General features: G+C 40.3%; 1 protein-coding gene and 1 pseudogene across 4 annotated transcripts; one reads left to right on the top strand and one right to left on the bottom strand.

Moving 5' to 3' along the window:
• Nucleotides 1–267: 267 nt before the first annotated feature.
• On the top strand, nt 268–2,561 carry LOC110512153 (uncharacterized; annotated as a pseudogene). The gene is made up of 3 exons (XR_005041293.2): nt 268–452; nt 1,344–1,457; nt 2,221–2,561. The product of XR_005041293.2 is annotated as an uncharacterized LOC110512153 (transcript).
• A 345-nt stretch (nt 2,562–2,906) lies between these two features.
• LOC110488468 (chloride intracellular channel protein 1) lies at nt 2,907–13,480 on the bottom strand. Of its 3 annotated transcripts, none has more exons than XM_036970909.2 (7): nt 13,275–13,480; nt 12,899–12,977; nt 10,730–10,839; nt 10,442–10,567; nt 9,012–9,118; nt 8,254–8,435; nt 2,907–6,562 (listed from the first exon to the last, which is right to left on the bottom strand). In XM_036970909.2, the coding sequence occupies exons 2-7, from the start codon at nt 12,938–12,940 to the stop codon at nt 6,401–6,403; spliced, it is 729 nt and encodes a 242-aa protein (XP_036826804.1). In that variant the 5' UTR covers nt 12,941–12,977; nt 13,275–13,480; the 3' UTR covers nt 2,907–6,400. The 3 variants fall into 3 exon arrangements, with proteins under 3 accessions (XP_036826804.1, XP_036826805.1, XP_036826806.1); XM_036970910.2 differs by having other exon boundaries at nt 13,226–13,292; XM_036970911.2 differs by having other exon boundaries at nt 13,195–13,281.
• Between the last annotated feature and the right edge of the window lie 264 nt (nt 13,481–13,744).

Here is a 13,744-nt window from a genome sequence, read left to right as displayed (position 1 = left end):
CGTTGCTCCCAGAGTCTGGTTGGTTAGGAAGAAAGAGGACCAGAGATAGATGGGGAGGTAGATTGAGGGAATTTACAACTGACCATCTGAGGACAATACAAATGACATCTGGACACATTGCACTTTAAGAGAGAGAAATAATACAGTGAGACAAAACAGTGTGGTTGACTGGGAGAGAAAGATTGAGAATTGGATGGATTGGATTGGATGCTGACTTGGAAGGAAGGAAAGAGATACAAATATATTTAATTTGGGTTTGAATGGAACATGCTACCTATTAACTGCTAGTGGAGTTGGTAGAAGAGAGGCTGGAGGTATCAGGCAGGAACATTTACCAAAACGAGAGAAGAGTTTGTAATATTTCTAAAGTGCCCAAGAATCAACTTCTACAACTTCTATGATGTCTTCTCCACAACTGTTCCTTCTTTTCCTGTGCTGTCTTCCTTTGGCAGGTATGTAAGAAAAGGATGGAGATGAGAAAGTTTGAGGAAAAGAGATAAGCTTGATAATGCCTAAGAATACTCAATTCAACAAGGACAACTAACTTTTTAGATTTGACCCATAGCTCAATAACAGGAGAAATGCATTGAGATAATAATTCTACATGATCTAGTCAACCCGGTCTCAGAGCATTTTGTATTATTCTGTATGTAAATCCGGAAGCTCCATTTACTATGATATGTTACCTTTGGTATGGTTATGTAAACCAGATGGTTACTTAAATTAAGGCAAGGTCAAAGTGGATGGGTGGGCTTATAACGCAAATGTCTAGCAACCCAAAGGTTGCAAGTTTGAATCTCATTCCAGAAGACATCAGCATTTTAGAAACTTTTCAACTACTTACTACTTTTTAGCTACTTTGCAAATATGCAAATGTTAGCTAACCCTTCCCCTAACCTTAACCCTTTAACCTAACTCCTAAACTTAACCCTAACTTTAACCCTAACCCCTAGCCTAGCTAACGTTAGCAAGCTAGCTAATGTTAGCCACCTAGCTAGAATTCGTAACATATTGTACATTTAGAACATTCATAACATATTGTAAGTTTGGCAAATGCACAACATATAATACGAATTGTTATTCGTAACATATCATGTGAAATGGTTAATGGACACCCATAAATGAATACATAACATACGAAAAGTAACATATTATACTAAAATTAAGTGTCTTGGATTTACATACAGAATAATACAAAATGCTCTGAGACCAGGTTGCAACCATTAAAAAGTTTAGGGGAAAATAAATATCTTTAGTCCTGAGTTGTCTTTTTCCCCCACCTTCATACCCCCATTAGTATGATGTACATCTTATATTTGATACATAATCCCTTTCTTTATTAGCAACTCTGTGCTGTTACACGTTTCCTGCCATCTCTCCTATGGACTGCCTCAAGTTCCCTCAGGAGTGTCCTGCCGGACAACACTGACGAGCTGGCACAGCAGTGGAGATGCAAGGTGAGATCAGGCTGTACGTTTGTGTGTGTGTGCATGCTTGCGTGTGTGTTTGCATGCGTGTGTTTGTGCATTTGTGTGGGCATTGGAGACAGTATTGGGTTTCCGGTGGAGGTGGCATGACAGAAACTATACAATAATGGTTCATGATTGTGTATTGGATTGGATAACAAACTTGAGTGGCACTGCAATTGTGTAATGTTAACTAAAGTTGAAGAGTTAAGTGTGGGAGATGTTTTATGGCCCACTATGCCTGCCTAGCCTTGCCTTCCTGCTGGGTATTCACTACATAATATGAGACAAAAGGCTAGCTGAAAAGGCCAAACGTCACCACTATTCTCTCAGCAAGCCGGTTGTTAGCTCCCTAATGCCTGTGATGCCATCAAATTATCTCTAAAAATAGCCAAACGCTAAGTGGGTGGGACACAGGATTCTGTGTTACTCTGAGGATAAGAGGAAAGGGACCGCTCTGAAAAGTATTTTTTTGCCACATAATTTGATTGAGGTCAGTAATTTGCAGTGATTGAATGTATTGTGTTAACACCTTTCTAAATGCAGAGCTGGTGTGGTCTATCCACTGACTTTTGGTGGGCCAATTGTATGCCTCTTAGTGTGACAGTAATACATCCCAATGTCTGTCAGTCTAGAAATTACACTATCATCTCCTCTTGTCTCTATTTCAGTCAGTGCACTGACAAGTAGGCCTCGACTTACTGAAGTGAAATATACTGAATACCATTGAAATGACCCTTTTCCTCATCTGTAGGCTCCCTGCATCTGGTCCTGTATGAGAAGAGCTGTGCCAGTCCCTCTCAATGTGGTTTATCTGGGGAGAAGCACGCTGCATGCCTGAACTTCACCTACCAAAATTACCGCTGTGACACGGACCTGTGCAACGAGGCTATGGCCCATGCTGCCCCCATCTGGAGGGGAGGTGCACTGTGCATCCTAGTTATTTTCTCTCTCATACTAAGCTGATATCCAAATGTATTGCATTTTATATGTACATTCCTCATCATACAGTAACATGCACAACATATACTGTAATGGGGTGAATCCCACTAACCAAAACAATCTCATTATAGACATAGACAATTTGACACACTGACAGTGCCTTGTTTACATGTAGGCTTAGAACTCACATACAATACACACACACACACACACACACACACAGAAACACTCACAGATGCATCCTAAACAGTAGTGCACAGTCACAGTCACATGAGGGTAGAAATTAGTCATATGTCTATTGAGACATATCACAGTGTTAAAATGACAATGAAACTAGTGGCGAAACATAATCCATATGTTGATCAAATCTGCATTAATTTATAAGAACATTTGTTTAAATAAGGGTTAATATGACTTTCTAACAATTCTACTTTTCTATGGTGCTATATTTAGCATAACGGTTGAAAAGGGATTGGCAGCCATTAATAAACAAACAAGTAAAGAAACAGTAACCAATTGTGGTTTTATTTTGACCGTCTTTTCAGGATGATTAAAACCTACAAAAGAAATACTAAGTCTGATTGTCATTGACTCAATGTACACAACATAATCTAGGCGAAGTGCTATTGCCTTCGAATAAAATTGAAGGTAAAGTAAAGGGCTGAAATACGTGGAGGAAAGAATGCATCAAAAGTTAGGAAGAAAATAAACAACAAAAATGAAGATGGGTCTTTAAAAAAAGAGGATGGGTTTGAGGAGGGGATAAAGATGGAAAATAGATATGTATGAAATGGAGACGTAAAGGTGGATAATACATTAAATAATAATTAAAGACGAATGTAAAAAGTCCCTGAAGTCATCACTAATCTTACAGTAAAAGGAAGTTCAAAAAAATAACTGTTACAAGCTTCAGTAAAGGAAAATACTAGAATACAACAGGCAACATTGAAATGAAGACTTGGTCTCTTTTTGACAAATAGTTATGACAACAGGACTATAGACAATTGACCGGTAAAAGTAGGTCCATAGAAACCAAATAAAATCCATAATATAAAGGATTCAGTCATGTAAAATAGTAATGGGTTTTATGAAGATTTTTCTTATCTATCAGCTGTGGAGGACATGTATGGGTTTTAAACTACAGATTCATCCCATGGTTTGATGACTCAACTGTATAAAATAGCTGACATAACAATGCCAACTCAGATGCTAAATATATTGCAAATGACATCTTCATGTTTGTACTATTCAATAATGTGAATTGCACTTAGTGACTGTCTTACAAAACCTCACCCTGGAAGACATACAAAATATATAGGTTCTGTCTTCACTAAGCTGTTGTAAATGTATGTCATTATCATGAATGCACCATTATCAGTCAGGCTGAGAGCTCTATTCAATCTGTATCGCTGAATCGTTACAGATTGTGCAATAGAAATTCAAATGTAACATTGCCTTTGAATTTCAATCACGCTGTAACGCTGACCACTGACCTATGGATTAAATAGAGCCCAAACAAATATGTCCAGTTCTTTCCCAGGGGACTGAATTTCAAGTCAATGTGAAATGGATTACTTATTCAAAGTCACTACACACTACAAAGCCTTAGTGCTGAACGATTAACTGACATTTCGTTTTTTTCCAGTTTATTAAACAACTAATGAACCAAAGTCGGTTAAATTACTTGAATTCCATTTAGTTAGTCAAATCATTCGGAAATAAATGATGTCAAGAACTATGTGGGACCCCGGGCTGAAGGAAGTTGTTTTCATTTAACAAATATTCAACATAGTTCAGCGCAGAAACGTCATAAATAATTACAATGACCACAATCCATTGCGCCAGTTTTCCCCCAGCTCAAACAGATCAGAGGAAGAGGCCAAACGAGAGGTTTCACTTTCGCCTAAATCTGTCCACAATAAACCGAATGCAATGCGCTTGGAATGATTTACGCTTGTCGTTTGCCTTCCCGCATTTGCGACGACTCTCATTATTAGGGCGGAGAAATTAGCATCTCGTCATTGTATACTGATCTCAGGACGGATACACTTTTACGCATGCTATGTTAGGTTAGACACACAGACTGAATAGACCACACGAGAGAGGAATATACACAACACAACGACGAGAGGGACAGAGACAGTTAATGAAAGTATGCCTTATCTACTTTGAAGATCTAGTCAAATGATTTCGTGAGAAAGCTCTGCAGCATACTTAGGCAGGCTAGCTAAATAGGATGACTAAAGACAGTATAGTATGGGGAGGACGTAATGTTACATGGCCTGGCTGGGTGATTCCTACTGCCTGAGCAGAGATGAGATTATTACTTTAAGGAATTAAAATTAATAATGTAATCCATTAAAAACGAAGTAATATACACATTTTATTATTTCATTGTAATTTTCAATTTTTCTATTGACGTTTACCCAATGTGGACCTGATCAGAGACAATGGAATATTTTAAATGTTTTGGAAATTCAATGTTTACTATTTTTGGCTTTGGAATTTTCATTAAAAAGCTCTAAAATCATTGTAATGTCATTATTTCATAATGCATTTCATATTTAACAAAAATAATCAAAACCAAAATTAAAAACCGTGATTATTATGCATTAATAGAACCGAAAACGAATGACCTGAAAAAGCACTAATTGCTCAGTACTACAAAGCACAGGGGTTCAAAGGTGTTTAAACAACTTAAACAACACCCAGCTCGATAGACCTGAAGTAAAAACCTTTCATTTGTCTCACTAAAGGTTCAAACTTCTCTTTTTTCAAGTTCAAGTAACCATATCAAAAAGTACAAATACACAATCCTGTAGCATTCTCTCTTTGAAGATTTCAGTTTCAGTTATCTATGCAATGTGCATCTCTATTTTTAATGAATGTGACGTTTATGGTTTAGTCATGCGAGGAGCCGTGTGCCCGTCTGCATTACATCCTGTAGTTTCCCCTCAGATTACAGTGAAACATGTGACTGAACCGGCTTGGTGTTTCAAGGCCATACAGAGTCAAGTACTTTAATAACCTAAAGTTCACACAAAGCAGCAACTATAGCCACATTACTTCGTCTGGAATAACTCAACTGTCCTGCAATATGAGCCTCTCACAGTTTTTTTTAAAGTATACAAAATATCCTTCACTTTGAATGGGGGTCGATTACTAATAGCAAAAGAGCCTTACAATGGGGGGGGGGGATATAAACTTGATTAACCCTTCACAGCGCTACAAGGGGGAGAAAGGGGAAGCCGAGGTCTGCTGAAATCATTTCCTGTGTTGGTAACTGTACAGTGCTGAGAAACCCCTCTGTATAGTATGCCCCAATGTACTATTACATGCCCAAGACCTGCTTTCCTATTCCCTGAACCTAATCTCGGACCATTTAGCATGTATAAAACGACTGCTTCAAACTGACCATGTTAAAGGCGGTTCGCCCTGAACAATATATCAACAGTGTAATAATATATATGTAATAATGTATAATTATGGACACACCTATAATAGACCTCTCTCTTTCAGCTGCAGGTAGCAGTTAAACTGGTATGTGTGTGTGTGTGTGTGTGTAATCACAACAGAAGAGCAGTTACCGGCTTGGCCAAGAGATAGAAGCTAATAGCTGGCAATGTATGGAGTGCAGAATTAATCATAGTGACTGAACACCTTTAGTTGGATGCTACCATATGTAACCTACTGCCCGTGTATAGAACTTTAACTGTGTGTAACTGCCACTGAATATACGGTATTAAGAGTGGATGCGGCATGTGACAAAAAGGGAACCATAAACTATAAGTCTCAGTTTCACAAACTCTTAAATGGCCAATTAAATGTTTCCAACTTGCTACGCTGTTGAATAATATGTGTGTCTGAGAGAGTGCATGTGTGTGTGAGCGCATTAGTGTGTGTGTATGCTGCCACATGTACAGTGTGTGCGTAGGTGAGTGTATAAGATGTATTCACTGGTGTGTGAAAACTGATGGAATCCCCTTCTCCTCCTACTTAAGTGCTTTAGCCACGGCTGAGTAGGCGATGTGTATCTCTGTGTCGTTGGGGCAGGTAGAGGAGAACTCCTCGCGGGCGTACGCAGCGTCCAGGTACCGCCACAGGTTGGAGAGAGACTTGGGGATGGAGAAAGTGCGATACTTCAGACACACAACCTGAGGATTGGACAGGCAGAGAGAAAAAAAGAGAAAGAACGGAGAGATACATGTAATTTCCCCCCACTGCAAATCATCCTGTAACATTGCTTTTATTCATACTGTCTCTACATGCAAAGTTCTAACTAAGCAATAAGGCCCGAGGGGATGTGGTATATGGCCAATATACCACGGCTAAGGGCTGTTCTTAGACAAGACGCAACGCGGAGTGCTAGGACACAGTCCTTAGCGGTGGTATATTGGCCTTATATCACAAACCCCAGAGGTGCCTTATTGCTATTATAAACTGGTTACCAACGTAATTAGAGCAGTAAACATAAATGTTTTGTCATACGGTACCCATGGTGTACGGTCTGATATACCACGGCTTTCACCCAATCAGCATTCAGGGCTCAAACCACCCAGTTTATAATGTAGATTATAGTGTTCATAGTGCGGTCTGTAAAAAGTATGTGGACACCTGCTCGTCAAACATCTCATTCCAACATCATGACCATTAATATAGAGTTGGTCCCCCCTTTGCTTCTATAACAGCCTCCACTCTTCTGGGAAGGCTTTCCACTAGATGTTGAAACATTACTGCGGAGACTTGCTTCCATTCAGCCACAAGAGCATTAGTGAGGTCGGGCACTAATTTTGGGCGATTAGGCCTGACTCGCAGTCGGTGTTCCAATTCATCCCAAAGGTGTTCGATAGGGTGGCGGTCAGGGCTTTGTGCAGGCCATTCAAGTTCTTCCACCAATCTCGACAAACCATTTCCGTATGGACCTTGCTTTGTGCACGGGGGCATTGTCATACTGAAACAGGAAAGGGCCTTCCCCAAATTGTTACCACAAAGTTGCTAGCACAGAATAATCTAGAATGTCATTGTATTCTGTAGTGTTAAGACTTCCCTTCACTGAAACTAAGGGGCCTAGCCCGAACCATGAAAAACAGTCCCAGACCATTATTCCTCCTCCACCAAACTTTACAATTGGCCCTATGCATTGGGGCAGGTAGCGTTTGCGAAGCATGATTCATCACTCCAGAGAATGCGTTTCCACTGCTCCAGAGTCCAATGGTGGCGAGCTTTACACCACTCCAGCCCTGCTCTTGCAGGGCAGAAAATTTACGAACTGACTTGTTGGAAAGGTCACATCATATGATGGTGCCACGTTGAAAGTCACTGAGCTCTTCAGTAAGGCCATTCTACTACCAATGTTTGCATGGCTGTGTGCTCGATTTTATATACCTGTCAGCAATGGGTGTGACTGAAATAGCCGAATCCACTAATTTGAAGGGGTGTCCACATACTTTTGTTTATATAGTGTATTTTATCCGTATAATCTGATTAATGTGCCTGTCTGTATATTCTGTTTATTGTGGCAGGATCATTTCAGAGTCAAATTCCTGAACATGCAAATGTCTTCGGTGAATAAAGTTTTTTCTGATTCTGAATACACGTGGCTACTGAATAACCAAAATAAAAGTAAGATCCAAAAAAGTAAAGACAAGAAAAGTAACAGTTATAGCCAATAAATGTTTATAGTCCAAAAAGGAATGAGCCCATTGGATCTTTGCAGTTCGCACTGAAGTTAATGTTGTACACGTGGCAGCATTTAGCTCACAAGTGGTCCACAAACCCCAATTAATACTGATTTGATTATGGACTTCACACTAGGCCACAAGCAGGGCTTAAAACAAAGAATTACCTTGACGATGTTCAGCTTGGGCAGCAAGTTGCAGTCGGCCAGAGTGAGGTCCTGCCCATCCAGGAAGGGGCGGGCGGAAGAAGTGACCTCATCAGCACTAGTCTCGTCAATCTCCTCAGGAAGTGGTGAGCCAAGGTAGTCATCTAGCTTCTTCAGGGCCTTGAGCAGGCCTTTCTCTAGGTCTGACCACACAGAGAACACACAAAGTACAACACATTTATTAAGACGGACACGTACATAAACAAACTGTAGTACGCGCAAAGCTAAAGCTCCTCACTAGTATCATCAAGTAAAGCCTTTAGAGAGCTCCCTGCAATTATATTGAAACAGGAATTGAATGTGCTGCACCATGAAACAATACACAATACAAAGGAAATATGACTAACACCCATAGAAATATAATTACTTTAATTATTTGAACAAAAACATAATTGGACTTGAGGACTTGAGGTACAGATGTAAATTGCTGAGTTAAAGAGTAATTTAAAATGACTCATTGCACATGACAAATGCTTATCTTAGTGTGTACTTTTCACTGTACTTCTGAAAGCGCTGCTAAAAATACAAGACCACAGGCAACCGGTTTGTGAAGAGACGCAAGGCTCAGAGCATAATGCCATTAACAAAGACACTCCCTGCTGCTCTGGAATACAGAGACAGATTGTGGGAGTTCTTGCAGGTGCTTGTTAACACACAATAGTGTTTCTGTACATGAAAGGGTCGGGCTCAGTTCATCCTGAGTTGTCATTGTCACTCACTGTCATTGAGCTGGGGGTTTGAATTCTTGATGTAGGCCGAGAACTTGGAGAACACGTCCAGGCCGGCTGTGTTAGACTCGGGGTTCCTGGAAGCCATGCGGGGGTATCTGGGGAGGGGTTGGAGGACGTATTACAAATTTGCCATCTAGCAGACCTCCGTCAGCAAGTTACCATGGGAGAAAGCATGTTGTCTTCAGAGAGGAACACAGGAAGTAACGATAATTAAACACATAAAGTACATGCAAGGACAGTACATAACCTATCAACATACTTTACAGAGGCAAACAACACACACAAATGATTATACAAAGGAAGCTAAGCTTCTCCTAAAGTAAATTGAAGGAAATTGCCAACCTTATATAATTACTTTTGTCTATACAGAAAGAATTCAAATCATTCCAAATAAGCAAGTACACCAGAAAGCATGGTTTGGCCCCAGATGATCATTAACTTCATTAAAAAAAACAAGCTGTGGATTGTTCTAAATCACAAGTGAATAGCCTACAGTTGGAAGGCCCGCAATTTGGGCACTGCGCGAATTTAAATACCAAATAGATTATTGTTGTGTTATGACTGTCAGCGAAAAGCAGCTAAAATAGTGCCAGGCATATCACTATATTTCAAAATACAATTGCTATTGCTGGAAAGAGAAGACAATAAAAAGTCTCTAATCTATTTTTTTGTTATCGAAATTCTCAATTTGAGCAAACCAGAGCCTTTCTTATTGGCACCAGCAGAGAGTATCGTCCATATCCCAGGTGAGTGCACATATTCACTCATTAGATCGGTGCAACTTGAAACTTTGTTTTTGGACAATCATTTCCTCCTCCAGGTTAGATGGCCATCTGTATAATTTCTGTCTCCCCTTTTCGTAGGCCTAGATTAGACGCCTGCAGACAAGGTCGTAATTATTGATCTGTTTGTCAGCAGTAGCCTATACTTTTTGTAACCCTGTACTTTTTGTTGTATTCAAAAATATTCTGCTCATGTCTCCAGTCATACAAAGTTTAGTAGAATTGAAATGAAATGTGTTTATAAAAGGCCACATTTTTTCCTGTGAAAAGAAAGGGGAAGAAACGTATCTGATATAGCCTATAGCCTAGGCCTACTCTGCGCCACAACACGCTCAGCGATGCATTGAAGGGTATTTTTTGCAAACAGTGATTGAGTTATACTATTAGCCTAAATGATAACTATCCAATCTAGTCAGAATAGTAGGCTATCTTACATAAGTCTACAAATGCGATGATAGATGCATGGAATGCTTTATTATAAAAAAAATGTGCTTCCCCAAACTTGAAATTCACGTGCCACCTATAAACATAGATCTGGAAGGATATGGAACTTAGCTTGATGCAAGTAGCAGCATAACTGTTTGATGGTTTGATCAGAGGATGGAATAAGAATAGAATGATGGAAGGAGTGATTACTTTGGAGGGGACAGGTTCTCCTCCAGGAACTCTTCTATCTTGTTGGTGTCGGTTTTCACCTCCGTCCCATAGAGCAGGAAGGGGGGCTGAGCACCAGGTGCTAGGTCCTTAAGGATGTCTGGTTTCCTATCAAAAGAGAGAGAGAAATGATAGAGGGAGAGAGGGGAAACAATGACAGCATTAGAGTGAGTGAGTAAGTAGCTCAGACATGTGCAAATGTAATATAAATGTATATGTAATATAAATGTATATGTAATATAAATACAGATTGATAGGCATTAGACAGACCTCTTCATGTCCACGGTGGTGACGTTGAACGTTACTCCTTTAAGCCACAGCACCATGAAGAGGCGCTGGGAGAACGGACAGTTGCCAATGCTCTGGCCATCACTGCCTGCCTAGAATGGGATAGAAGGCCACATATTATGGTCATTCATCCGAAAAAGAAGATCATATACTACCCAAGAGAGATCGGGGAAGTCAAAGAGTGATTACCCTCAAAGAGGGTAATGTGTGACAGAGCAGGGCTGTGGGTCTCTTGAAATTTGAATGGTGGGAAAATGAACAGGAAGTAAGTATTTTAAGCTGCTACCACAAGGACATCTTTCATACCTGATGAGAAAAAAGGGTTCTAAGTCTGGATATTCACACAGAGAAATCATTATAAGAGAGTGAAAAAAGGGTACCCTATCTTTATATTGGACCGTGTTTTCCTCTGAATGACCACACCCCTGGGCTGCTCTGGCCAGCTTATGAAATATACACTGAACAAAAATATAAACGCAAGAATTTCAAAGATTTTACTGAGTTACAGTTCATATAAGGAAATCAGTCAATTTAAATAAATTATTTTAGGCCCTAATCTTTGGATTTCACATGACTGGGAATACAGATTAGCATCTGTTAGTCGCAGATACCTTAAAAAAAGGTAGGGATGTGGATCAGAAAACCAGTCAGTATCTGGTGTGTCCACCACTTGACTCATGCAGTGCGATACATCTCCTTTGCATAGAGCTGATCAGGCTGTTGATTGTGGCCTGTGGAATGTTGTCCCACTCCTCTTAAATGGCAGACATCGTGTATGGCGTGATGGCGGTGGACGAATAGCACGACAATGGGCCTCAGAATCTTGCCATTGATAAAATGGAATTGTGTTCATTGTCCATAGCTTATGCCTGCCCATATCATAACCCCACTGCTACCATGGGGAACTCTGTTCACAACATTGACAACAGCAAACCACTGGCCCACACGACGACATACACAATGTCTGCCATATGCCCGGTACAGTTGAAGTCCGGATTCATCTGTGAAGAGCACACTTCTCCAGCGTGCCAGTGGCCATTAAAGGTGAACATTTGCCCACGGATGTCGTTTACGACGCCGAACTGCAGTCAGGTCAAGACCCTGGTGAGGACGACGAGCACGCAGATGAGCTTCTCAGAGGTTTCTGAAATTCTTCAGTTGTGCACACCCACAGTTTCATCAACTGTCCGGGTGGCTGGTCTCAGATGATCCAGCAGGTGAAGATGCCGGATGTGGAGGTCCTGGACTGGCGTGGTTACACGTGGTCTGCGGTTGTGAGGACGGTTGGACGTACTGCCAAATTATTTAAAACAACGTTGGAGGAGGCTTATGGTATTGAAATTAACAATAAATTATCTGGCAACAGCTCTGGTGGACAGTCCTGCATGCCAACTCCATGCTCCGTCAAAACTTAAAACATCCTGGCATTGTGTTGTGTGACAAAACTGCACATTTTAGAGTGGCCTTTTATTGTCCCCAGCACAAGGTGCACGTGTGTAATGATCATGCTGTTTAATCAGCTTCCCTGATATGCCACAAATGTAAGGTGGATGGATTATCTTGGCAAAGGAGGAAATTCTCACTAACAGGTGCACAATATTTGAGAGAAATAAGCTTTTTGTGAGTATGGAAAATTTCAGGGATTTTTGTTGCTAGCTCAAGAAACATGGGATCAACACTTTACATGTTAAGTTTATATTTTTGTTCAGTATAGATTAAGGAGCCTATATATCATATGTATTATCTTAATGTGCATTTAATTAGATTATAAAATGTTCTGGCCATTCAACTGATGTGCCAAATGGGGTACAGCAATAGGCATGGCTAATATGTTAATCAAATTTAGCGTAATATATGGTCGCCCTATCTACTATCTTATGAATACCATGAAAACCCTTAGGCCTGCTTTCTCTAGGCATTCAGTCTTCAAACAAATGATGCGAGGGACCAGTGGCAACAGTTTACTTTTCTCACTGATAAGTTATCTTGCTGCAGAAATGCGTGGGTTATAATGACGTTTTAGTAAAATAGATTACATTGTACCACATAATGACATTTTGGCAGCGAAAAGTAATGGCGCATTGTTTACAAAGTAACTTGTCCAAGATATGATTATGCATGTCACAAAATGGATTTGATGACGTTGCTTACCTTCACAAAAAGTTCAACTTGAGGTTGATTTTCGTCACTCATCTTTTTGTTTCAAGTGTTGCTGCTGGAACTGGAATACCTAAAGGAGACAGGACTGATTAGTTTTTGGATGGGTAACGTTAACAACTCGCAATGTGCAGTCTTGCACTAACTTTCAGATATTTGACTAATTTCAATGATAAACATAACCGATGTCGACCAAGGGCTTGGCCGCACTATCTGCTATAATCAGTCAGATAATTTCGATAGTTTATATAAACTAATACAAACAAGCATCAGGAAAAATAAGGTCTTACTGTAAACCGTTATGATTTAATTAATAACAACCTTTCCACGCGAGTTTGGTGAGTAACAATGTAGTCTAAATTGTTCTTACCTCGCTCACGTCCTGTGTGGAACTTGCAGTTAACGCCTTTTCGGTTTCCCCTCCCTCTGTGTCGCTTGCTACACACTCATTCCTCCATTTCCTGGAAAGCCCACATACAAGTGATGTTTAGAACTCCGTTGTAACCCTAACCAAGCGCCCCGAGCGAATAGCGGTGATAAGAAAGAAAGGCACCCGATTGTGTACGTGAACGAGATGGGGACAGGGGGGTGGGGGTGGGGGTGGGGCAGGGAGACCTTGGTGGTCGTCGATGTCATTTGGGTTATGAAATCAAAAAACATTGTAATACAGTAGCATACCGAAGCTGGAGACAGCAGATATTTAAGGATCTGACCCTTAAAAAAAACAAAAAACATTTTCGCCTGAAATGACATACCCAAATACAACTGCCTGTAGCTCAGGACCTGAAAGCAAGGATATGCATATTATTGATACCATTTGAAAGGAAACGTTTTGAAGTT

This window comes from Oncorhynchus mykiss, chromosome 30, assembly GCF_057628025.1.
Source record: "Oncorhynchus mykiss isolate SJ-2025 chromosome 30, ASM5762802v1, whole genome shotgun sequence".
Taxonomy (NCBI): Eukaryota; Metazoa; Chordata; class Actinopteri; order Salmoniformes; family Salmonidae; genus Oncorhynchus; species Oncorhynchus mykiss.
The sequence above is the reverse complement of the archived record's forward strand: the minus strand, read 5'-3'. Positions and strand labels throughout refer to the sequence as shown.

Bases quoted from the DNA above. Each gene is read 5' to 3' on its own strand.
- LOC110488468 (XM_036970909.2), bottom strand. From the start codon at position 12,940: ATGAGTGACGAAAATCAACCTCAAGTTGAACTTTTTGTGAAG. The intron at 8,436-9,011 runs GTGAGTGACAAT...CTGTGTGGTCAG, and splicing joins AAACCCCCAGCTCAATGACA to ACCTAGAGAAAGGCCTGCTC. The intron at 6,563-8,253 runs GTAATTCTTTGT...TCCAATCCTCAG, and splicing joins CCAAGCTGAACATCGTCAAG to GTTGTGTGTCTGAAGTATCG.